This window comes from Sus scrofa, chromosome 4, assembly GCF_000003025.6.
Source record: "Sus scrofa isolate TJ Tabasco breed Duroc chromosome 4, Sscrofa11.1, whole genome shotgun sequence".
In the NCBI taxonomy this organism is placed as follows: Eukaryota; Metazoa; Chordata; class Mammalia; order Artiodactyla; family Suidae; genus Sus; species Sus scrofa.
This window is the reverse complement of record NC_010446.5, coordinates 92,437,983-92,464,477: the sequence shown is the minus strand read 5'-3', so window position 1 is coordinate 92,464,477 and position 26,495 is coordinate 92,437,983. Positions and strand designations below refer to the sequence as shown.

At 39.7% G+C, this 26,495-nt stretch overlaps 2 protein-coding genes and 1 long non-coding RNA gene across 12 annotated transcripts in view; 1 reads left to right on the top strand and 2 right to left on the bottom strand.

Annotated features, from left to right (window-relative positions):
- Window positions 1-3,734, bottom strand: part of LOC100158069 (Fc receptor-like protein 3) — a 45,259-nt gene extending 41,525 nt beyond the window's left edge. For 4 of the 8 annotated variants that reach the window (XM_013996918.2, XM_021089612.1, XM_013996917.2 and 1 more), the window contains exon 1: window positions 3,315-3,630. Coding sequence is in view for 6 of the 8 variants with exons in the window: in XM_021089612.1 (XP_020945271.1) it covers window positions 3,315-3,345 (31 nt within the window). In the remaining 2 variants the exon portion in view is untranslated. Of the gene's footprint in view, window positions 1-3,083; window positions 3,683-3,715 lie in introns of those variants that run through there. The other 4 variants (XM_021089610.1, XM_021089609.1, XM_021089611.1 and 1 more) reach the window with 4 other exon arrangements.
- On the top strand, window positions 5,808-18,274 carry LOC110260315. Its single transcript, XR_002343390.1, has 3 exons — window positions 5,808-5,927; window positions 16,407-16,475; window positions 18,125-18,274. It is a non-coding gene; the product is annotated as an uncharacterized LOC110260315 (long non-coding RNA).
- LOC100152824 (Fc receptor-like protein 1) overlaps window positions 13,716-26,495 on the bottom strand; it is a 35,082-nt gene continuing 22,302 nt past the window's right edge. For 2 of the 3 annotated variants that reach the window (XM_021089614.1, XM_005663238.3), the window contains one exon: window positions 19,754-20,445. The gene's annotated coding sequence lies outside the window, so the exon portion shown is untranslated. Of the gene's footprint in view, window positions 13,735-19,753; window positions 20,446-26,495 lie in introns of those variants that run through there. The other variant, XM_021089613.1, reaches the window with a different exon arrangement.

Genomic DNA, 26,495 nt, shown 5'->3' with positions numbered 1-26,495 from the left:
AGAATGAGAAAGAGAGAGGGAGAAAAAGAAAGGAAGGAAGGGAGGGAGGAAGGAAGGAAGATGAAAGAAAAAGAATTCTAATTAGTATATGTAATTAAAACTACGAAAATTAATAAGGGCAATTTGGTATGAAAGGAAAAGGATATAAAGAATGGAAATGAATTTTGTTACAGAAAAAGAAAGTAATTTTGTCCTGGAGAGAAAGAAAGAGCACAGGGCAAAATGTGAAAGTGAAAAAGAAAGTCATGGAAGGTTTGTGGGAAAGCAACTATAACCATGTTGTGCATAGTAAGGGCTGGCTAGGATTAAAATAAAATTTAACTGAGTAACTACATTTAAATGTTAAAAGTAAGCTGGTACCAAACTAGAATTTGGTTTTCTCTCTATATTAAGAGAACAAAAATTTCTTAGAATATTGATCTGCTTTTGATAACATTGGAAAGTTTCTTTATCTTTTAAGTAATTTGCTATAACTTTCTGTATTTACCTTTAAAATCTTCTATTGTCACCTGGGTTCAATGACTATGTATCTTTCATAGTGATTTATGATCCCATTTGACCAAGTATTTAAAAAACTTTAAGAAACTTCCTATATCCAATTACAGTTTTTCCCCCACCCTTTCTTCTGTTGCAATATGAGTATCTAGACATAACCCCCTTGCTGTACAGTGGGAAAATAAAAAAAAAAAAAGAAAGAAACTTCCTATATCAAATTTTAAATGTTCTTTTGACTTCTAGCCAACTTTGGGATGTTTCAAAGGGACACTAAAACATCCCAAAGAGAGATATTAAACTAATTAGGTTTCTTTGGTATGTTAAATTAAGTGGAAAACTTTGTCAAATAAGTGGTGATAAACCTTCTTAGGGTCTACTTTTATGGATAAATGTCATTAATATAGATATTCCAAAAGTTATATGAAATTCCTAAAAGTCTGATATGTCATAATATAATATTATTGGTCATAATTCAAATTATTCACCTAAAATATTGTATGCCACAGGAATGTTGTATGTTCTTTGTCAGTTACGCTGTAATCAGATTTTTAACCATGCCATTTTAAATCTTTCGTCATTTATAGGCAGTCATTGTTTTACTCTGATGCTTTTACAAAATGAAGACCTTCAAGAAGATTCATAAAAAAGAGCTTTTGAGAAAAAAGGTTTCTGATGACTTTTAGATCATACCACTGAACCGGCTAAGAAATTACAAAACTTCAATGGAAAACCTCATGATTTCATCCAAAGCTATCGGGATTAATTGCACAGACCTCAACGAAATAAAATAATTTATAATTTTATAATTTTTTGTCTGAAATATTACTAGCTTTTTTTGTTTTTAATGGAAGTTTCTGGGGTAGGGGTCAAATTGGAGCTGCTGCTGCAGGCCTGCGCCACAGCCACAGCAACACCAGATCCAAGCAGCATGTGCATTCTATGCTGCAGCTTGTGGCAACGCTGGATCCTTAACTCGCTGAGCGAGGCCAGGGATCGAACCCACATCCTCATGGGCACTATGCAGGGTTCTTAACCCACTGAGCAACAACAGGAACTCCTGAAATATTACTGGCTTTTAATCCTTATTTCTCAGAAAACCGTTCCTCATACTATGAGCCACAGCAAACTGAGAAAATATACTTTTGTAAACAAAGATGAAACATTTATTTACTTTTTTTCCTTTTACCTGATCAGCCCAGAATTTGGCTTCTCCAGCTGGATCTCCTCTGGACTTGATGGCTTGTTATGATCCAGATTACAACTAGTTATACTAATCATTATTTTAACTTATTCTCTCTTTGTTGTTTTCAAATTGTTTATGCTTCCTGCTCTCTCTGTTCTACTCTGACCTTATTAATGTTACTAGCTATAGCATTTACATTCTGTCGGATTTTATTTATTTATTTATTTATTTATTTTTTGCCGTTTCTAGGGCTGCTCCTGTGGCCTATGGAGGTTCCCAGGCTAGGGGTCCAATCAGAGCTATAGCCACCGGCCTACACCAGAGCCACAGCAACACCAGATCCGAGCCTCGTCTGCGACCTACACCACAGCTCATGGCAACGCCAGATCTTTAACCCACTGAGCAAGGCCAGGGATCAAATCCACATCCTCATGGTTCCTCGTTGGGTTTGTTAACCACTACACCATGACGGGAACTTCTATTCGTTATTTTTAAATTGTTTGGGCCATGCCCCTAGCATGTGGAAGTTTCTGGGCCGGGGACTGAACCTGCACCACACCAGTTACCCAAACCACAGCAGTGATAATGCTGACCCTTAACCACTAGGCCACCAGGGAACTCCTAACCTATTTTATAAGATTGTTGCCTCTCGTTTTACCTGATGTGTAACCAGGCCTCCAACAAAATTAATAATGGGTAAAGGTCCTGAGACAATTATCACTTACATTACCCTATAGAGAATAATTGTAATTGTGCAGCTCTAGATATGAGAAGAAGAAATAACAAGAGGAAAACATTTCCTGGATCATAATAGACTAGGAAGACAAATGATGCAGAGAACTTTAGGTGATCAACAAGGGCCTAATCCAGATACAGCACATGAATGACCTATCACTGAGATCTTCACTTTGTCTTTGAATAAGCACACTGTCAGGCCAATTGGTCGTAAAATGCCTCCCAAACCTTGAATTTTTCTGACCAACAAAGGGCACTGTAAAAGAAAAATTGTTGCCTGCTGTTCCTGTTCTATAAAGATCAAACCATTAGCCACTGCAGTTGCCCACCAATAGTGCCCTCAGGGGGAATTCAGGATGAGGAGAAACAGCTAACATTTTGTGCTTTGGATATACCGGCCCTTAGATAGTTAAGAAGCATATGCAAGAAAAAATTTCAAATGACTTCTGATTCTTCTATCTTCCCATGCATAGAAAAGCAGGAAAATCGTTCACTTGAGATGTCTATTCTTTGTGATTAGCAGTAATCTTTTGATGCTTGACTACATGTTTCTCCCAGCTAACAAAAATTTACATGTCTACAATATAAATATATATAATTATATATTACATAGTTTCAATATATTTGTTAAATCCATATATATACACACACACACTGGTTCCTCCCTTACCTCTTCAGAGCAGTTTCTCAGCGCTGAGAGGCTGTCCTGTGGGTTATCGTCCTCAGTAAGTTTCCCAAACAAAACTTAACTCACAGCTTGTATGTTGTACATTTTTCTTTCAGTGGACAATTACTATCTGTCTCTCAATCCCGAGTGGTAGCAGAGATGGACACTCCTTGGATTTTCCCTGGTTGACATCAGGAACCAAGGCCCCAGTCCCAGTTCAACCCGTCTACTCACCCAGGATCAGCAGCAGCAGCCACAGAAGCATGGGGACCTGGTCTGGCTGAGGGCATGGAATGTCTCTCTCAGCAAAAGCCAGCCTTAGTTCCCAGCCACAAAAGAGGACAGAAGGGTAGCACTCAGATGGTCTCTGAAATATTTAGAAAAGAGGAAGTAAAAGAATCATGTCTCGCCTTAGGTTCTGAAAAATGAACATGGCTATCTTCCTAAATGTTGTTTGTGTTTCAACCCTGGCAGCTGTGCATTTTTCAGATGTTGACAGTCACCTTCCAACAGCTCAGGTCTCTCAGGAGAAATGTCCCCAGGGCTGTGCTGGGTTCTCTGAAAAGGCCACACTGGGGATTTGCTAGTATTCAAATAATATTTTTTCATTTTCAAATGGAAAAACCCTTCATTACCTTGAATGCACAAAACCTCTGTTCTGCAGAAGGCTCCTAATATAGGTACACTTGGGGACTGTGATGTCCTGCTAGGTTTTACGGTGTGAATCACAAAAAAAAAGTATCAAAGTGGACACCAAAGCCTTTTCAACCCTACATTAGCTGGCATGAAGTTGCTGAAGAGGAAGAAAATTTTTTTTTTTTTTTAATTCACAGACTGGAGTTCCCATTGTGACTCAGCAGTAACGAACCCAACTAGTATCCATGAAGACTTGGGTTTGATCCCTGGTCCCGCTCAGTGGGTTGAGGATCCGGCATTGCGGTGAGCTGTGGTGTAGGTCGCAGACATGGCTTGGATCCCACATTGATGTGGCTGTGGTTTGGGCTGACAGTTGCAGTTCCAATTCAACCCCTAGCTTGGGAACTTCCATAGGCCATGGGTGAGGCCCTAAAAAGCAAAAATAAATAAATAAATAGTAAAAATTCACAGACTAGCAAAAAAGGCTGCCCCTAAATTCCTCCCAGATCTGTGTAAATTAGAAGATAAGTGAACAAGTAGAAGAGAGAAAACTGTTTTGTTCCCATCTCAGCCTACAATCAATGCTGTGGCTGGACAGGCCCTTGTGGATCTTATCATGATTGCAAGACACCCTCAACAATAACCATGAAGAAACTTTGTAAAAGGAAAGTGTATTACTCACAGGTCCTGGAAAGCACATGGCCCACCTGGGTCTTGGCCTAGGCTGGAGGGTAGGGTCCTGAAATTTCCAGGGCTCGCTCTTTATTGTGAATTCAAAAAATAGAAGACTGGAATTTAAAGCACAGGAAGAGAAAAAAAAAAAAAAAAAAAAAAACAAGAGGCCCAGAGGGTCAGTTATCAAAATCAACCAATATCTCTAAAACAAAGTAGGCTGGTGTCTGACAGTTCTTTGAAGTAAATGCCTCAGCAATCAAAGCTTAGGGCACTTGCATTACAACAAAACAAAACAGCAAAGACAACGAAAACACTGCAGAACCCCTATTTTAAAAGCTAGAGCCCTTTTGAGAGGCCTTCCATGGCCTTACAATCAAAGAGATCTCAGCTGATTCTTTTCAGTTTCAGGCCCCTTTGTGCCTTTTTCACAGCATTTTCCATAATTTGTAACAATTTCTTCAGTTTGCTTTTTTTGATGACTTCTCCTAGGTTAAAATTCAAGGGCCCATGTTTATCTTACCCATCGTTGTATATACTCTATGCCTCTAATAATTCTTTCTTGAAGACAGGCATTTAATATTTATTGAAGGACTATGAAAAACTCTGGACCAGTGTTTCTCAACCTTTATTTCATTAGCACGTCTCTAAGGGGCCTTTTTAGATTTTTTTTTCCTAGCCACCTCTCTCCTCCATGAAACATTAATAGCACAGATATTTTGTATATCTGTACATATACATCTGCTTTTGCATTAAAAATATGATTTTTTTTTCTCCTTCACAAGAACCAATTTTTGCTGCCTTGAGGGTAATATCACCTCTGTTAGGAAAGCTCTCAACATCAATTCAGACCATTCTCAGCAATCTAAATACCGGAATAGAGAGTTAGGACCATTCAAAGACACCTTTGTAGTAGAAATGGAAAAACCTCTGATGAAGTTTCCCTTCTGTGGGGACAACCTCCAGAAGCTATAATGGAAAGAGATCCTCCTTAAGCAAATGACATTCTATTCTTTCCCCCATGACAGTTACCTAATTTTGTCTTTCTGTGTGTATTTATGTGATTGTTTGATGTTTGTCTCCTTAGACTATAATATCATAAAAGCTAAAAAGAGTCTGGTGTGTTCTCAACATTTTCTTTCTTTTCTTCCTTCCTACTTCCTTTCTTTCCTCCTCCGCTCCCTCTTCCCTTCTTTTCTTTTCTTTTTTTTTTTTAATTGTAGTAAGAACACTGAACATGATATCTATCTTCTTAATAAAATTTTAATTATACATTATTGTTGACTAGAGAGACAATGTTATCTACATGTTATGCCAGTAGATTTCTAGATGCAGACTTAAGCTTGCTTATCTGACACTTTATGACAGTTAATTAGCAGTAGTTCCTCCTTTCCCCTTTCTGGCAACCACAATTTGACTCTTAGTTCTATGAATTTGACTTCTTTAGATATCTCATATAAGTAAGATAATGCAGTGTTTCTTTCCTGTGACCGGCCTACCTCACTTAGCATACTGTCCTCATGGATCATCTATGTTGTCGTAAGTTGCAGAGTTTCCTTGTTTTTCTAAGGCTGAGTAGCTTTTCATTATATGTACATACCATGTTTTCTTTATCCGTGTATCTGATGATGGACAGGTTTTTTCCATGCCATGGCTATTTTGAATAGTGCTTTAATGAACATAGCCTTGCTAATAACCTAGTCAAGATCCTGATTTCAATTATTTGGGATAAATACCCAGAACTGGGATTGGTGGATCCTATAATAGTTCTGTTTCTAATTTTGCGGGAAAAACTTTATACTGTTTCCATAGCTGCTCTATCTTATAGATTAATAAATGACACCTTACTAAAATGAATAAAGCTTAGAAGATGAAAATAAAGTGAGGAATGGCAACAAAGTCAGGTCTGAAGCTTTGTGGTCAGGCAAATACGGATTTTGGTCTCAGGTTTACCTTCCGCTAGGGCTGTGTGAACATGGCAAACTACTTGCCCAAGGTTGTTAACAATGGACAATAAAACACACTTAAAATTTCTTTTTTACAGAAACAGACTCACAGACATAGAAAACAAATTTATCATTATCAAAGGGGAGAGAGTGAAGGAGGGACAAATTAGGAGAATGGGATTAACAGATAGATAAATACTATGATACATAAAAAAGATAAGCCGCAAGGATTTACTTTATAGCACCAGGAGTTACACTCAGTATCTTGTAATAACCTATAATGGAATATAATCTGCAAAAAAAAATCACTATGCTGTACATCTGAAACTAATGCAATATAGTAAATCAATCTATACTTCAATTTAAAAATTGATTTTTGATAGTTCTTCAGTTTAGAGGTGGAGTGTATGTTCCCTCCCCTTGCATCTGGACAATTTTTCTAGGCACTAGAGCCCAGTAAAAAGTGTTAGGAGTGACTCTGTGTAACTTTTAAATTAGTCAATGAAATGTTGTAGATTCAATATCACACCTTTTTTTTTTGAATCCTAAACCAACATGTAAATAGTTTGACTCCCCTGAGGTTACCGTGTCATGAGGAAATCCAGACCAAATTGCAATGTGGCCCAAACACGCTCTAATTGACTATCCTAGTTGAGGTCCTACCTGCAACCAGCATCAACTGCCGGACATCTGCGTCCTTTTATGACCCATGTAATAGATCAAAGAATTCAAATGTGTTACTGTTCTTGTCCTGAGTAGAACAACTGAGAAGGAGAGAGAAAATATTGTACTAAGTTGTTTCAATTTATTTAAATATAACTCCTTATTACATTTTATTCCATTGCATATAAATGAAGCATGTCTATTGAAAATTATTAAATTATGTTTAATAATTGGACTTTTTATTTAAAAGTCAAGCATGGAGGAATGTGGTAATGGTTTTAGTCTCAAGTGACTACGCACAGGGGAAAATGACATATTGTAAAATTAGTAATATGGCAACATCGCCCACAGCAAAGAACCTTAGAAAATCGTGAAGCATGAAAATAATTGATCAGATTTTTGAGGTTTACTTTTTTCTTTTCTCTCTCTCTCTCTCTTTTTTTTTTTTTTCCTTTTTAGGGCTGCAACTGTGGTTTATGGAAGTTCCCAAGCTAGAGGTCAAATCAGAGCTGCAGCTGCCAGCCCACGCCACAGCAACACCAGATCTGAGCCGCATCCAATACACTGCAGCTTGCAGCAATGCTGGATCCTTAACCCACTGAGTGAGGCCCGGGATTAAACTTGCATCCTCATAGACACTATGTCGGGTTCTTAACCCGCTGAGCCACACAGGAACTCTTTTTTTTTTTTTTTTTTTTTGTCCAATCTAATTTACATCAGTAATGGGCGAGGGAATCCTTGCCAATACTATACAGAAATGGTCAATATAAATTCATGTAAATTTACCTTAGTGTGTACTTTTCAGATTAGTGAGGAGAGAAGAAAGGTAGTCAGGCATGGAGTTCACCTTCTCCAACTCCCCCAACACAGCGGACATCACCTAGATCTCCACCTACCTTTTTTTGGTTTTTTGGGGTTTTTTTTTGTTTGTTTGTTTGTTTGTTTGTCTTTTACCGCTATACCCTAAAAGGAATATTTTCTTATATTTCAGAGGAAATAGATTCAGGAACTCCCATGCCAGGGTTTCAAAAAGGGCCTGGCTCTGGGTCATCATGTATTCCTTCCATTCCCATATCCCCACTAGAGCACCAGAGGTTGTTTTCTCAAAAGTATCTTCAGAAATTTGGGGAAATACCAACTCGGGGTTATTGTCTAGAGACACAGTCATTTGTTGTTCTCATTTATTTCATGTGTGTGTGTGTGTGTGTGTGTGTGTGTGTTTAGGGCTGCACCCACAGCATTTGGAGGTTCCCAGGCTAGGGGTGTCATCAGAGCTATAGCTGCTGGCCTACACCAGAGCCACAGCAACTCAGGACCCGAGCCACGTCTGTGACCTACACCACAGCTCACAGCAACACCAGATCTTTAACCCACTGAACAAGGCCAGGGGTCAAACCTGCATCCTCATGGATACTAGTCAGGATTGTTGACCACAGTTACGACGGGAATTCCTTATTTATTTCTAATGCCAACCCAGCCCCCTTTGTGTTTTCTTCCGTGAAAAGAAAGATGTCAGCAGCTTAACTTGCAAAGGTAACCCATCCTCAGACTGTTGTTGGCTCTCCACAGTACTGATCGCTGGGATTTTCCTGTGACTCCTGGCTCCTGGTTTCAGGGTTTCTGTCTGAGATGCCTGAGTGTGCAACTCACTTCTCATAGGGATATTCACCTGCTCTGATGGGATCATGGCCATTGTCATCTCTACCATAATATTGGCTGGCACTGTGCTTCTTCACTGCTGGGATCTCCAGGTCTCCTGACTGGGAATGCTGGACTTCTTTCCCAGACTGATTCCTGTGGCCTCTCTGTGCTAGAAAAATGTGATGATTCTTGTGCCCTCAGCCACTGAGCAGAGCAGGATGAGATTCCCAACTTCAGTCATTTGCTCCCCCTGTGTATCTAGGCTCACATTAGAGACCAGAACTTCTAGCTGAACAGAAGACAACATGTGAGGACTCTGACTATGAAAGACTCTGGGACAAGATAGATTTATTTCATTCTCTAATGCAAGGAGTGAACATATGAGTATCGCCTATGTAATATATTACAAGTATACAATAGGAAGGGAATCCATGGTGATTAGTCTTGGATACAGATACTTGTGATTAGTCTTGATACAGATACTTGTGTGTCCTAACCCTGGCTAATTTCATGGGTAGCAGTCATTAAAGAATTGTGATGAATTCATGAGAGTTGAGACTTTTTTTTTTGATGAGTCACTATGCATGCAGACACCTTTTGCATAGAATGAAGAGGGTCACGGTAACATCAGTCCTACCTTGGGAAAGGCACTGTTTCTGACAATAATGTCAGTAATGATTCCTCCAATACTGCCAATTCCAAGGATCAACACAAATGGTTATCCCTCCTCTGACCACTTCAGCTCACTTTGATTTCTGCTTTCTCTGATGCTTCATTTAGCCCCATGTGTATTGCAATCCAGCACATGGAGCCCTTTGAAAAGCCATTGGAGATCAGGGGCCTTGCCTTTTAAAGTTCCCAGCCACTACTAAATGCCAAGGCACAGAGTCAGTGATCAATGAAGGTTTGATTGATGATATTACTTCCACAAAGAAGACAAAGATTATAAAGAGCTTGGTCCATGAAATGCCAAGAGCAATTTGGAGAGTGTTTTTGATCCAGCGCCTACTCTCCACCAGGCCAGGAGTTGTGCAAAGAAACAAAAGACTAGCCATCCATGCTGAAGCTACAGGACTCCTGTTTTTCCTCATGGTCAGCCCCCAAAATACTTATTCTGCCCATAAATTTAGGATTGGAGGCTCTGATTCCTTACACTGTGAGTGACTGTCACTCTGCCTGGCACCAGTAAGGCCCTGAGTCTACACTCCACATGGTGGGGATCTGGGACTCTGGGGAGCTGCTCCAGCCTGAACCCAGAGTCCTGCTATCTCTGAAGAAGCAAACTGGAGCTGGGCGTCTGAGCTCTGTGGAGAGGGCTGGGTCTCTCAAGAGAGGTCAAGTTCATATTTAATGTATGGGTAGCTTTCCCCTCTTAGGTAGCCATCTGTTCTGCTAGTATTGCCTCCTGTCCAGCCCGGCTCCCATAGGAGGGACAGTTTTATCTAAGACTTCAATATTTACCATTCTTTGCCATTTCTTTAGGATTTTCTTTCAGTAGCAGTACACTGATATTTGCCGCAGTCATTCAAAAGCTGCATTTTTGGATAGGGAAGCATGAGACTTCATTTGTAAAAAATGACGATTTTCCATATTTGTCACAGTCTTTATTTCCCAGGTCTTTTCCCTCTGGCATATCAGAACTACACCATCTCATTCAAAGACAGAAAAGGGAGCCAGGAGGGTGAGCCAGTCTGAAAGACAGGGGAGGGGGTTTTTGGATTTTTCATTTCTGCAGATTCCCATGTCTGACCTGCTCCCTTAATCACAGGCACAGGCAGTGAGATGGTATCAGGTGTAACCTCTTCACCTTTAGACAGGATGGAAGTTCTAGCACATTCCTTAGTCACTCAGAGATACATCTATTTTCCCTCAGAGGATTGTCTTAGCTTGGGCTGCTCTAACAAAATACCATAAACTGAATGGTTTATCAACAACACGAATTTATTTCTCACAGTTCTGGAGGCTGAAAGTCTGAGATCAGGGTGCCAGCATAGTCAGGTTCTGTTTGGTGAGGACCCTTCTCCAGGTTGCAGACTGCTAACTTACATTCTCCTATGGCAGGAAGAGAGCTAGCTTCTTATAAGAGTGCTAACTGCATTCATAAAGACCCTACCCTCCTGATCTAATTACCTCACAAATGTCCCACTGCCAAATACTATCACATTGGGATTATGGGGTTTGTTTGTTTGTTTTCGGCTTTTTTAGGCCTGATTTCACCGCATATGGAGGTTCCCAGGCTAGGAGGTGAATCAGAGCTATAGCCGCTGGCCTATACCATAGCCACAGCAACTCAGGATCCAAGATGCATCTGTGACCTACACCACAGCTCACGGCAATGCTGGATCCTTAACCCACTGAGCAGGGCCAGGGATCGAACTTGCATCCTCATGGATGCTAGTCAGATATGTTTCTGCTGAGCCACGAGGGAAACTCTGGGATTACGGTTTTAACATATGAAGGGAGAACGAGCATTGCAGGGAATGTCAAGGTAAACATAACTTTTTACATGGATAAAGGGTATTCTGCTAAAACTCCTACTCCTTAGCTCTCTCTGTTGGTGACATCACACAGGGGACCACTGTCCTCTGGGCATTTTATTTTCCCACCCCCAATGCTTTCATTCAGTTTTTAAAGGCATCAAACTGAATTATAAATTCATGGTCTATTCCTTCTTTCCCTGCTAGATGAAACCACCAAGTGGGCTGGATAACTGGGGAGTAAGCTGGTTACTGGAATAAGATCCAGTATCTTTTTTTTTTTTTTTTTTTTTTTTTTTTGCTTTTTTAGGGCCTTATCCGCAGCATATGGAAGTTCCCAGGGAAGGGGTTGAAGTGGAGCTGCCACTGCCAGTCTATGCCACAGCCACAGCAATTCGGGATCCAAGCCGAGTCTGCAACCTACACCACAGCTCACAGCAACGCTGGATCCTTAACCCACTGAGCGAGGCCGAGGATCAAATCCTCATCCTCATGAATCCTAGTTGAGTTTGTTAACCACTGAGCCACAAAGGGAACTCCATAAGATCCAGTATCTTTAATTCTTAGAACTTTCCTCTTAAGTGCTTTAAAAAATTTATGTCCATCCACTCAATGTATAATGAGGTAGAGATAGGTTTTAATCCAAGATTAAGTTCTTAGGTGACTGATTATAGTGAGAAAAAAATCATTGCTAAAGACAAATGTCCTCGCCCGGAGCTGCTCTTCTTAGACTGGTCATGGATTCTCTAATTTCCACCCTGTCTCTTCACTTATTTATGATACTAGACTATGTTCTGTGTTTCCTGATATCTGCATTATATTTGAGCATTATAGTTGAGGGGTTTTGACCTCAAGGTAAGGAGCGAAGTTATCCCTCAAATAAAAATATTCTCCCCACCACAGTTCAATGGTAAAATGACTGCCAGAATTTGGATGTGTACTGTAAGGAAGCAGCAGTCAGTCATAGAGAAGTGATGCCTCCTAAAATATCACTGCAAAGCCAGAGCCAAATATTATAGGAAGCTTGAGGAATTTGGAATTATGATTTTTGAGAAAAATATGTGGTTTGCTATCGACTGTTACAAGAACCAGACTTACCTGTTGAACACTGAGGGACAATCTGTTGTGTTTCTTCTTTTAATAAAATTAGAAGAGCATAAAAGGTAAGTTGCAGAAGCAATTAGCTTAGTTCAAGCATTTTGCCCTCCTTCACAGATGAAGACTAGATCCCACAAGGGTTTGGCCCTGGGACCTATGATCAAGCTGCTTTTTAAACCATTAGTAGAGTCTTCATCTAGAAGTTGGGAAAAATTCCCACGGAGTGTGATTTTCAGGATAGGAAGGAAATGTTCTGAGTCACTTAGAGATGCTATTGAAAAGTTACATGATGGGAGTTTCCTGGCGGCTCAGCAGGGAAAGGATCTGGCATTGTCACTGCTGTGGCTCTAGTTATTGCTGTGGTGCAAATCCAGTCCCTGGCCTGGGAACTTCCAGATGCTGTGGATATAACCAATAAATAAATAAAGAAAGAAGAAGAAAGAAAGAAAAAGAAAAGGCACATGATGGGCAACCTCACAGGCTCAGGGCTGTAGTTGATTCATTGAACTTTTGAGTCGGTCACTAAGAATTATTCCTGGAACAGAATGAATGCAAGTGATGAGTCTTACTTCTGAGAATAACCCAAGTCATCACTCCTGTCGGTGTCCCTATACATTCTTGTTCCATTAATGTCTCACGAAGGTGAGATCTCTTTATCCCAGTATAGTTCTTTAGAGCCCACAGAGCCTCTTCTGCTTGGTGGTCATCACCAGATAAGCAAGGGGAAAACTCCATTTCCTCAGATTTAGTCTTGGCTCATGTGGATTTTCTGTATTTGAATATGATATTATTTTCATTTACTTCCTTTTTTTTTCCTATCCAAGCATTTTTATTTTTTTATTACTCAAATGAATTTATCACATCTGTAGTTGTATAATGATCATAACAATCTGATTTCACAGGATTTCCATCCCACAGCCCAGGCACATCCCCCCAACCCCCAAACTGTCTCCTCCAGAGACCATAAGTTTTTCAATGTCTGTGAGTCAGCATCTGTTCTGCAAAGAAGTTCAGTCTGTCCTTTTTTCAGATTCCACATGTCAGTGAAAGCATTGGACTTCACTTAGCATGAGAGTTTCTAGGTCCATTCATGTTGCAAAAAAATGCGGGTATTTCGTTCTTTTTAATGACTGAGTAATATTCCATTGTGCATATGTACCACATCTTCTTGATCCACTCCTCTGTTGATGGACATTTAGGTTGTTTCCATGTCTTGGCTATTGTAAATAGCGCTGCAATGAACATTGGAGTACATGTGTCTTTGCGAGTCATGGTTTTTTTTCTCTGGGTAGATGCCCAGGAGTGGGATTGCTGGATCAAATGGCAGTTCTATGTTTAGTTTTCTGAGGAATCTCCATACTGCTTTCCACAGTGAGTGCACCAATTTACAATCCCACCAACAGTGTACTAGTGTTCCTTTTTCTCCATACCCTCTCCAGCACTTATTGTTTGTAGACTTTTTAATGATGGCCATTCTGGCTGGTGTAAGGTGGTACCATTTACTTCCTTTTTTGAGCACAGCTTTAAATCAAGAGTGAGATCCAATTAGTTTTATCCACACAACATTGGCAAAGTATATAACAAATTAAAAAATTCCAGGAGTTCCTGTCGTGCCTCAGCAGAAATGAATCTGACTAGTATTCATGAGAATGCAGGAAAAAATTTTCTGACTCTGATCTGGAGCCAGAGAAGCAATGCTAGACACATTGGTCATTGTGACCATGGGGAAGTTCTTAACCACTTTCCTCAGGGAATAACTGTTTTATTATAATAAGACAATAAGTTACAGATGTATATAATAAATGTGAAGACATTTGGTGAGACAACGTTAAAGAGTTATGGTCCCATGGCCAAGAAAACCGGCCCCTCCAAATCAGCCTTCTGTCCAGTCTACACATCCTTATTTATTTTTTTTATTTATTTAAAAAAATTTTTAGGGCTGCATCCTTGACACATGGAGGTTCCCAGGCTAGGGGTTGCATCGGAGCTACAGCTGCTGACCTACGCCTCAGCCACAGCAATGCCAGACCCGAGGCACATCTGTGACCTACACCACAGCTCACGGCAACACCAGATCCTTAACCCACTGAGTGAGGCCAGGGTTCAAACCCGCATCCTCATGGATACTAGTCAGATTAGTTTCCACTGTGACACAGCAGGATCTCCTACACATCCTTTTTTAGATGTCACTTCCCTCCCTCCACCTGGGTTTTAACAAGGAGGCCCACACTGGAGCCTTGGGAAGGCTGGACAGGGCTTGGTCACCCAGCCAACCAGATGGTTTTGGGACCAGAGATCACATGACCTTGGACCAAATCGGCCCAGGGAGCAATGACATGCAGACATCTCCAGTCTCTCTGCATCGTCTCTACTCGACCTTAGATAGCTGGGTCACTGAGATACCACAGAACACCACTCACAAAGACCAGGAATAGCTCACCTGCCTGTTCACTGAGCAGAGCAAAAGGGGATCAAAACCCAAGGTTACCACAGAGCACTTGCATCACAATTTAGAAATTTCTATTACACTGTTAAATTGCTCAAAACATTCCATCTTCCCCTCCTTTTCTAGTTCCCTACTCTATCTATTATCACCAACAGTTCAATCTCCCTCAAACATGCAACTAAGCCTCATTTACTTTATAATCACAGGGCGAGTTTCAGATTCATCCTTTCCCAAAGGGATATCCAGGAGAAAGGAATCTTGTTCCTAGCAGCAGCCCTCCCTCATAGCCCACAATCAAAGCACAGAAAAATTAGCAAAGGGTCTCAGTGCATCTTTGGCCCAAATCTTATAAATAACTATCATGGAGGAGTATTAGGTGTTGAAGTTTTGAAAATTGTATTTATGAGGACATATTACTCATCCATTACTTATCAACAAACAGTAAAGTGGCCTCCCTCAAACATTAAAAATAGGATGTATTGCAATAGGATTTTCCTGGGACCACTGTTTTCCATGTGTCTTTGAAATCTAATCTGGAAGAAGACATCTGAGCATTTGCACTGGTCCCAAGCGCTAATAAATCCTGAGACCTTTCAGGAGCTGGAGCTCTCATCTTGCTTCCACCCCAGTTCTAATTCCAAGGCTAGGGGTCTAATCAGAGCTACAGCTGCAGGCCAACACCACAGCCACAGCAACGCAAGATCCAAGCTGTGTCTGCAACCTACACCACAGCTTACAGCAACACTGGATCCTTAACCCACTGAGTGAGGCCAAGGATTGAATTCGCAACCTCATGGTTACTAGTCAGATTTCTTTCAGCTGTGCCATGACAGGAACTCCCTAATTCAAGTGATTAACTCACCAAAGATGATCAGCAATGATCATAACAGCATGAAGGCATGGTACAGCTGAGGTGGGATAATAACTCAGGTCATCAGTGTGGGAGCATGGGCTTCGATGCATTCTTTGGTATGGCCATTGATTAACATTTGTGGCTCAAGGGCTCCAGGGAGTATCATCCCCGCAGCCTTGTTTACTATAGGGAGTGAATCTACGCCCAGATGGATATTAATCACTAACCCACTCCTCAACTAATAGAAATGGAATGAGAGGAATGGTGACTCAGTCTCAGTTAAAGAAGAGTAGAGAAACCATGAGACTTACAGGACATTTCCACCCCTAGGACCCCAATTGGACAAGGACTGATATAAGTAACTGGGCAAGGCCAGTGGGAGAAAACCACATCTTTCTGGACTTCACATTTGGTTTTTTTTGTTTTTTTTTTTTTTGCTATTTCTTGGGCCGCTCCCACGGCATATGGAGGTTCCCAGGCTAGGGGTCCAATCGGAGCTGTAGCCACTGGCCTACACCAGAGCCACAGCAACTCGGGATCCGAGCCACGTCTGCAATCTACACCACAGCTCACAGCAACGCCGGATCGTTAACTCACTGAGCAAGGGCAGGGATCGAACCCGCAACCTCATGGTTCCTAGTCGGATTCGTTAACCACTGCGCCACGACGGGAACTCCTGGACTCCATATTTGTAACCCCCATTTTTAAGGGTTAAAAACCCCTATAGACCAATAGAGAGAGGGACTCTTCTTCCCCTTTCCAGTCTGTCCTGGGAGATGTTTGCTTTCCTGTAATAAAGACTTTGCTTGCTTGCTGCCTGTGTGTTTGCAAAGTTCATTCTTTGGCTCCATGAACAAGAACCCAGATTCTGATAACATTTTTCTGGCATCACAGCTATTTGAGAAGATGTTCCCTCAACCATCAGCTGAGTCTCTGTACAGGAAATGAAAAGGGCTTTTCAAAGTAAGTATTACAAATTAGTAAAAAAGGGAAGTAGAAGAGCTCTTTTTTTATTGAGGTATAACTGCTGTACAATATTATATAAGTTACAAGTGTATAGATTCACAAAATTTAAAGGTTACACTCCATTTATAATTATTATAGAATATCAGGTATATTCCCCATGTTATACAATATATCCTTTCAGCTTATTTTATACATGATAGTTTGTATCTCTTACTCCCCTACCTCTATAATGTCTCTCCTGCCTTCCCTCTCCCCAATGGTAACCACTAGTATCTGTGAGTCTTTTTTTTGTTGTATTCACTAGAGTTATTTTATATATTTTTTAGATTCCCCATATAAATGATACCATACAGTATTTGTCTCTCTCAGTCTGATTTATTTCACTCAGCATAATACCCTCCAAGTTCATTAATATTGCTGCAAATTGCAAAATTTCTTTTTCTTTTATGGCTGAGTAGCATTCCAGTGTGTGTGTATGTGTGTGTGTGTGTGTGTGTGTGCACGTGCGCGTGTGCACCACATCTTCTTTATGTATTCATCTGCTGATGGACACTCAGGTGGTTTCCATATCTTGACAACTGTAAATCAGGCTGCTATGAATATTGGGAGACATATATCTTTTCAAACTAGTATTTTTGTTTTTTTCAGATATATACCCAGGAGTGGAATCCCTCAATCACATGGTAGTTCTATTTTTAATGTTTTTAGAAACCTCCATACTGTTTTCTGTAGTAGATGCACCAATTTATATTTCCACTCACAGTGTACAAAGATTCCCTTTTCCCCACATGGTTGCAATGCTTGTTATTTTTGTTCTTTTTGATGATAGTCATTTTGACATGTGTGGGGTAATATTTCATTGTGGTTTTGATTTGCATTTCCCTGATGTGCAATGTTGAACATATTTTCATGTGCATTTCCTCTTTGGAAAAAACGTTTATTGAAGTCTTCTGCCCATTTTTTAGTCAGGTTGTTTAGTTTTTTGGGTTTTGTTTGTTTTTGGGTTTTTTTGTTTTTGTCTTTTGGGCCACACCTAAGGCATACAGAAGTTCCCAGACTAGGGGTCAAATCAGAGCCATAGTCGCTGGCCTACACCACAGCCACAGCAATGCCAAATCCAAGTCTTGTCTGTGACCTACACCACAGCTTATGGCAATGCTGAATCCTTAACCCAATAATCAAGGCCAGGGATTGAAACTTCATCCTCATGGATGCTAGTTAGATTCATTTCTGCTGAGTCATGAAGGGAACTCCATCAAATTGTTTAGTTTTTTTGATGTTTAGTTGTACGAACTGTTTATATATGTTGGATATTAACTCCTTATCAGCCATATCATTTGCAAATATTTTCTCCCATTCCATTGATTATATTTTTGTTTAGTTAATGGTTTCCATTGGTGTGCAAAGCTTTTAAGTTTAATTAGGTTCCATTTGTTAATTTTGCTTCTATTTTCTTTGTTTCATGAGATAGATCCAAAAAATATTGCTGTGATTTACATCCAAGAGTGTTCTGCTTGTGTTTTCCTTTAGGAGTTTTATGGTTTCCAGGCTTAAATTTAGATTTTCAATCCATTTTCAGTTTATTTTTGTATATGGTGTTAGAGAATGTTCCATTTTTGTTCTCATCACTATCTTCTTTCCTGTAGGTGCCAAGAAAATTGAAGACTAACCTCTTGGGAGTTTCCATTGTGAGTCAGCGGTAATGAACCCAACTATATCCATGAGGATGCGGGTTTGATCCCTGGCCTCAATCAGTGGGTAAGTATCCAGCATTGCCGAGAGCTGTGGTATAGGATCCCGTGCTGCTGTGGCTGTGGCATAGGTTGGTAGCTATAGCTCCAATTCGACCACTAGCCTGGGAACTTCCGTATGTCATGAGTGTGGTCCTAAAAAGCAAAAGAGAAAAAAAAATTTTTAGGGAATCTCCACCTCCCGACCCTGATGATAACTAACACTGATCTATGGCTATTAAAGAGATGGCTAGGTTTGAATGTGTACAAAATTATTAACTCTCAATTATTTAGTTAATAACCCTCAATAAGTTTGTGAAGCCTTTATGCAACTGAGGAAACCAAGGCATGAGAAAAGGCAAGTAAGTTGATAAACATCAACATGGTATAATCAATTTCTAGTAGTAACAGCTGGGCAGTAGTAACAGGAATAATTCAGGCAGTCCAGTTCCATAGCCTTGCTGTTAAACAATTTGATGTCTTATTATGATATATTGTCTCTTAATGTTCTTTAAGACAATGGGGCCATTATCACCATGGCTTAGGTCTCTTAGATGAAATATGTTTAGTGTATTTTTAACTTTGTAGAATGGGATTTTACTAAGATTCCAAACGCTTGCTCTATATATTTGCAAACATTGTGCCTTTCCCTAACTCTCTAATCCATTGTTGCTTTTTGTACCACAGGCTAGTTCCAATAAGAACATGCCCTACAAAGAACACATCATGTCCAAGCCCATTATCACTCTCATTCTGATTAGATGTAGTCCTCATAGCTGTAATATATAATCATCTGCTCAGGATCAGGTTGTCCAGACATGTAACTTGCCCTTTGAGATCTTATCCAGTGTGAAACTTTAACTCACAGGAAGTCCCATCATGACTCAGTGGTTAACGAATCCGACTAGGAACCTTGACGTTGCAGGTTCAATCCCTGGGTTGAAGATCCGGCATTGCCGTGAGCTGACGCAGCTCGGGTCCCGCTGGCAGCTACAGCTCTGATTCGACCCCTAGCCTGGAAACCTCCATATGCCACAGGTGTGGCCCTAGAAGAGACAAAAAAAAAAAAAAAAAAAAAAAAAAAAAAAAAAAAACAGAAACAAAAACAAAAAACAAAACACTTAACTCACAAAATCATAGGTGTTCGTAACCTGGGGAATGACTGATAGTGAATCAATACTTATAGACGTAATGTTATCTGTTTGGGTGAATACTTACCACTAGCATTCACTATAAACTTAGCGTTACTTTGGGAATTGCTGATGTGTGTAGGCAATGGGATGCCTCATGATAATAATGTAAAATAACATGCTAAAAGCACCCAACAAAGGCAGATTGAAAAATAAATTACACATCAGACAGTAGACAACCAAGCTGTCATTAAAGTGATTCTGTAGAAGAATTTAAAAGCAATAAAAGATGCTCATGATGTATTGTTAAGAGAAAAGTGGCTGCCAAAAGCAATTTATCTGCCGTACACCACTCCTTCACTCCCTTATAAAAAATGTCTGGGACAATAAACACCAACATGTTAGTATAATTATATCTGAATAATATAATTAAAGGTGATTTTTATTTTGCTTATCAGTATTTTCTAGTATTCCTACAATAAGCATATGCTATTTATATATTTTTTAAAAGATTCATTTAAAAAGACCTGGGTTCTATGGGCTTTCTCACCTCAAAGTATATTAAGAGATGCTATTTTAACCTTCTGCAGAGGTAAATGGTTTATTTGTGGCTGGAAGAGGGTCTGTTTTCCTTTCCCTGGGACCAGAGCTGATCCCCGAGCTTCTCCTCAAGTTCTTGTCTGCTGAGGACAGTGGTCTGCAATTCCCCCTTATCCTGGCCAGCCAGGAAGGCATAGAGTCCTGATGGATGGAAGTGAAGGAAGAGAGTAGAGAGAGGAGCAAGCAAAAGATGGTGAAGGGGTTTGTGCAGTTATAAGTTTTCATAGACATCTAAGGAGATTTTTTAAAATACTCATATCCTTTCATTGATTCCAATATGTTCTCTATGGAAATGGTTTCTGTGAAAGTGAGTTTTGCAGGTGAAAAAATGAAATAATGAGTTGTTAGAGAAAAGTGTTGTCATAGTGAAGGGGATAGGACACAATGGTGGCAACAAGTTCTCTAAGATGATTGGCAGGAATTCCCTCGTGGTCTGGCAGGTTAAGGATCTGATGTTGTCACTGCTGCAGTTCAGGAGATGGATCCCTGGCCAGGAACTTCCGCATGCTGCCAGCATGGCAAAAAAAAAAAAAAAAAGAGAGAGAGAGAGAGGGAGAGAGATGAATGGGGAGTTTGGGGTTGGTAGATGCAAACTATTACATTTAGAACATTTAGAATGGATAAGGAGTGAGGGCCTACTGTACAATAGCCAATCTCTTGTGGTGTAACATGACAGAAGATGGTATGACTGGGTCACACAATGCTGTACGATGGAAACTGATGCAACACTGTAAATCAATAAAAATTTTATTGTATACTCTAAAAATTTTTTTAAAAGATGATTGACATGCTCCATCGGGGGTGCTGCTCTGTATTTGACAGATGGCAGATATTTACAAGTGGATAGACAAAGACTGGAAGTTAAATAGGGGCCACAGCCAGAGATTAGAAAGCTAAGTAGTGCATTGGAGGAAAAGATCATTATCTTTTATGTTTAAGATTGTAATGGCAAGGATGCAATTGTGTGTGTGTGGGTTTGGCCAAAATGAGAGAGAAAAATATCCCTGGTGTAAGTGTCTTTAGCCACCAGCAAGGTGGAGTCACATGTACCGAAGGTAAGCAGAGTTACACATAGATAAAAGCCTGTTTGATCACTCAAGTAGACTCTTGACTTGGAGACCCCACAGGTGGTAGCATACAGCATACAATTCTGGGTATGCCAGAATTGAGACAGAGACAAGAGAGTCTTCAGGAAATGCAATTCAGAAGAAAATAAATAATGTCTCCCATTTGAGGAAGTCAGTGACTAGAACAGTTAGGGTAGAAGAATGAAGCTGGTAAACTTCAGAGATCTCTGGGTATGTCTAGCTGAGGTTGGGGCTCCAAGGTCATGGTGACAGACTGAACTGTCATAATGTATATAAATATGCTGTGTATGTGGCGGTGTAAGTAGTCATAGTCATGGTTATCATGACTGTTGGTACTAGTTACAGTAGTGATTTTAATAGTTACTATAATTATCTTGAACGACATGATATATCTTTCTCAAAAGGAGCTTGACCAAGGAATTTGATGTCCAAAGTAGTAAATATATAATTTTGGAGGTAATCATGTTTGTTGGAGACCTTCTGGAGCAGAACTGGCTAGTAGAAATATTGATGTCCATACAGACACCCCCCAGATGTTATTTAGACAGAACTATAGCTTTCTGCCCAGAATCTCTACAATGCAATTAATTTCTCTAAGTCTGCTGTGACCTTGCATAGGCCAATGGTGTGACCCAGAATTCAGACAGAGTAAGAATGCATGGAAGCTGTTCTTGCATTACCTTCCTGGCAGATATAAAGATGGAGATTCTCCAGAAATCCAGTTTCTAGAAGAAGTATTTCCATATTTGCTCCAGGCAATTAGAGAAGGGCAAGAGCAAGTTTAATTTCAGATAGTGATGGTTTTAGGAGACTGGAATTTTACAGTGCTCAAAATTTTCTTCTTCATGAGGGCATAAGTTTCTCCAGTATTGGTAGAAGTTACTACAAACCCTTTCTCAAGAAGGCATTGCTATTCCTGTTTTGAGGAGAAAAGGCAAACCTAGTCTTAGAGGTCTAAAGGGAGACAGAGGCATAGGAAGACTTAACCGAGGCTCTTGTTTTTAAATTTAAAAAAATTATTATAAATGATTTACAATGTTCTGTCAATTTCTGCTGTACTGCAGAAATTACAGTATTACTGTATTACAGTGACCTTGTAATATACATATTCTTTCTCTCACATTATCCTCCATCATGTCCCATCACAAGTGATTAGATATGTAGTTCCCTGTGCTATACAGCGGGATCCCGTTCCCCATCTACTCCAAATGCAGTTGAGGCTCTTGATAGATATCTGAACAGCCTCTGCACCAGGGAGAAGTCTTCCCTTCATGTGTAAAAATACCACCTGGTAAATAGCCTGGACTCCCTAGGGACAGACAGCAGGTGCAAGAGAGTCCCTCACAGGTCAAAGCCAAAGATTTTTACTTTCTGTTTTAATTGTACATTTGTGAATTTTCCAGAAGGTGCACGGATTTTGACTTTCCAGACAGACAGGAAGGACAATTACTAAGAACTGTGAAAAAAGGGTCATTGACCGTACCAACCCTTAATAGCATCCTGTGGGTATCTTCCAGGCAGTTGAACATTATTTGTTGGTGACAGAAAAATAAACAAGTACTAACACCCAAATTAGACCCTAGCTTTCAATCTTGACTTCCCTTCAGAGGTTTTTGCTCACTCTTCTAATATACTCTCCTAACAGCTCTTTCCCAGTACACAAAGGTATAATCCCAACTCAGAGAAAGCATTCATTCAGATATGGATTCATTTCACACAATTTTTTAAATGCATAACCAAGCAGATAAAGAGGGAAAGTCCCCCATTACAGAGAAAAAAAAGGAAGTGAAAACAGGGTGTTAAACATGTAAATTACATTACTGCTCTCTAGGGGAGGAATGGAGGAGAAAATACTACACTGAATAATTTTTATGAGTTTTTCAATTAAAATGTGGAATCAGGAGGCACAGTCTTAGGTCTACAAAAGGAACAAACTTGAAACTAAAACATCTGCATAAAATGTAGAACATCAGAAGACTTTTCTAGTTTGATGGTTTGGTGAGAAAAAAAAATCACCCAGAATCACAAGTAAGCTTGTGCTTGTTCAAACTTGGGGAAAATAGAAAGTTTCTTCTGAAATGACAAAGCCTAGGATTGTGCCCTGCTCATGAATTGCCCAAATAAAGAATTATCATAAAAACAGATCCTGGGCTGGTGACTTCCCAGGTTTAGGAGAAACCAATACAAAAAAAGCTTTTGAGGGACACAGTCAGAAGCCCAGGTCACATGGAATTCCTGCACTGCACAAAAACCTTCTTAATCTAAAATCACAAGAACATGAGAGTCTTTGTGGAAGTCCGGGAGTCCAGCAGAAGAGTTTCATCACATTGTTGGAGCAAAAAAATCAGATATTGGACACACTGAAGGAAAATATTGAGGTTTGTTGTGTAACTGAGTAGTGGGGAGCACTTAGGAAAGGGATAGCACTCTCAGTGGGGACCAAAGGGACACGAATGCTACTAACTGCATCACAGAATCCATCAGGAAGTCTGCCAATGAGCCACTGGAGATGCCTCACCTTCAGATCCCTCCACCTGGCTCTCAGGCACCAATAGCACTCCACAGGTCTCACTCCCACATTCCCCTACTGCAGGGCTGGTTTTCTATGCATACTCCCATTAGTAGCAAGAACCAGCCTTTGAAGATAGCTGGTGAGCAATACAGAAATCTGAACCAACTCTGTAGGCTGAAAGAAATGACACAACTTTAGGACCACCCTAGAGAAAGCAAAAAGGAGTCTAGCAGTATCTGGGTTGGCTTTGAAGATCAAAGGAAGGTATACAAGCTTATGAATTAGGCTACAAGAGAGAATGCAAAATGGGGATCAGGTGTACCCATAGAAAATGACTAATACAGCCTAAGAATGCATAGCAGGACTGTCAGAAGTTATTTTCCTCCCAAAGTCAATCAGTAAAGACTGGTTAAGGTGACTGCTCCCTCAAATATGAAGTCAAAGCAAGTAATATCAAAAAAAAGGAAATATGACACTACCAAAGGAATACAATTTTTTCAATTACCAACTCCAAGAAATATGGATCTGTGATTTATGCAATAAAAACATTCAAAATAACTGTTTTAAGGAAGTCCAGTGAACTACAAGACAACACAGAAAGGCAATTCAATGAATTCAGAGAAATAATATATGAGCAGGAGTTCCCATCATGGTGCAGTGGAAACAAATCCGACTAGGAACCATGAGGTTGTGGGTTTGATTCCTGGTCTTGCTCAGTGGGTTAAGGATCCAGCACTGCTGTGAGCTGTGGTGTAGGTCACAGATGTGGCTTGAATCTGGTGTTGCTGTTGCTATGGCTGTGGTGTAGGCCAGCAGCTACAGCTCCGATTAGATCCCTAGCCTGGGAACCTCCATATGCCATGAGTGTGGCCCTAAAAGGACAAAAGATAAAAAAATAATAATAATAATATAGGCAAAACTCAAAGTTTCACAAAGAGATAGAAACCATAATTAAAGAATGGAACAGAAATTCTGGAGATGAAGAATACAATGAATGAAATTTAAAAATGCAACAGAAGGAGTTCCTGTTGTGGTGCATCAGAAATAAATCTGACTAGTATGCATGAGGATGTGGGTTTGATCCCTGGCCTCACTCAGTGGCTCAGGGAGCCAGCGTTGCCACAAGCTGTGGTGTATATTACAGACATGCTTGAATCCCATGTTGCTGTGGCTGTGGCTATGGCGTAGGCTGGAAGCTGCAGCTCTGATTCAACCTCTAGCATGTGAATTTCCATATACCATGGGTGTGGCCCTAAAAAAGCAAAAAAAAAATTTTTTTTCATTTTAAAAAATTTTTTTAATGCAACAGAAGCTGTCAATAATAGACTAGATCAAGCAGAAGGATCTGTAAAGTAGAAGACACAACCTTTGAAATTAACCAATCAGAGGAGAATGAAGAAGAAAAGAATGAAAGAAGTGAAGAAATGCTATGTGAACTGAGATACCATTAAGAGAAACAGTCTATTTGCTATTGGAATCCCAGAAGATGAAGGGAAAATGGGGCAAAAAGCTTATTTAAAGTAATAATGGCTGAGAACATCCCAAATCTAGAGAGACATTTGGATATCCAGTTCATAAAGCTAATAGTCCACTCCAAATTTCAACTCCAAACAATCTTTTCCAAGACACATGATAATGAAGTTATCTAAAAGCAAAGATAAAGAAAGAATTTTTTAAATAGCAAGAAAAAAAATTCTCTCATACAAAGAACACCAATAAGGCTATCAGTGGATTTCTCATCAGAAACCTTACAGGAGAGAAGAAAGTGTAATGATATACTCAAAAAGTTTAAAGAAAAAAAACCTGCCAACTAAGAAAACTACCTGGAAAACTGTCCTCCAGATAGAAAGGTGAAATAAAGACTCTCCCAATAAACAAAAGCTGAAGGAGTTCATCACCCTCTAGAGTGCCTTATCAGAAATGCCAAAAGGAGCTCCTTAAGTTGAAATAAAAGGATGCTAATAGATAACATAAAAACATATGAAAATATAGAACACATTGGTAAAGGTAACTATATAGTCAAATTAGAATACTGTAATACTACAATGTGGTGGTGTGTTAATAACTTAACTCTTGTATAAAGTTTAAAGGGCAAAAGTATAAAAGTAAATATAATGATAATTTGTGGGGTTTTTTTATTTTGAGGGTGTTGGTCTTTTTGTCTTTTTAGGGCCACACCTGAGGTATATGGAGGTTCCCATGCTAGGGGTCAAATTGGAGCTGTAGCCACTGGCCTACATCATAGCCACAGCAACTTGGGATCTGAGCTACATCTACAACCTAGCTCACGGCAATGCTGGATCCTTGCTCAGTTTGATCCCACTGAGCAAGGCCAGGGATCAAACTTATGTCCTCATGGATGATAGCTGGGTTCACTAATCACTGAGCCACGACTACAGGAACACCTTTTTTTATTTGTAACGGTAATTTGTTAATAGCTATACAAAAAGTGGTAAATTGTGACATCATAAACATGATGTGGAAGGAGTAAAGAGGTAAAAGTTTTATAGACAAATGATGTTATCAGCATAAAATGAAACATTACATCTATAAGATATTTTATGTAAGCTTCATGGCAATGGCAAAGCAAAAACCTATAGTAAATACACAGAAGATAAAAACTAGAGAATCTAATATGGGAAGAGAATCTGAAAAGGAATGGATATATGTATATGTATAACCAGTTTACTTTGATGTACACCTGAAACTAACATAACTTTCTAAGTCAACTATTCTCCAATAAAATTTACTTTAAAAAACAGAAGAGAATCTATCACCATGAATAATCCTCAATTCAGAAAGGAAAACAAGAAGAACAAAGGAACAGGGAACTACAAAATAGGCAGAAAATAATAAATAGGATGGCATTAGTAAGTCCCTTCCTATCAATAATTATTTAGATTTAAATTTCTTCTTCAGTCAAAAGGTTGAATGGATAATAAAATAAAGCTCACTAT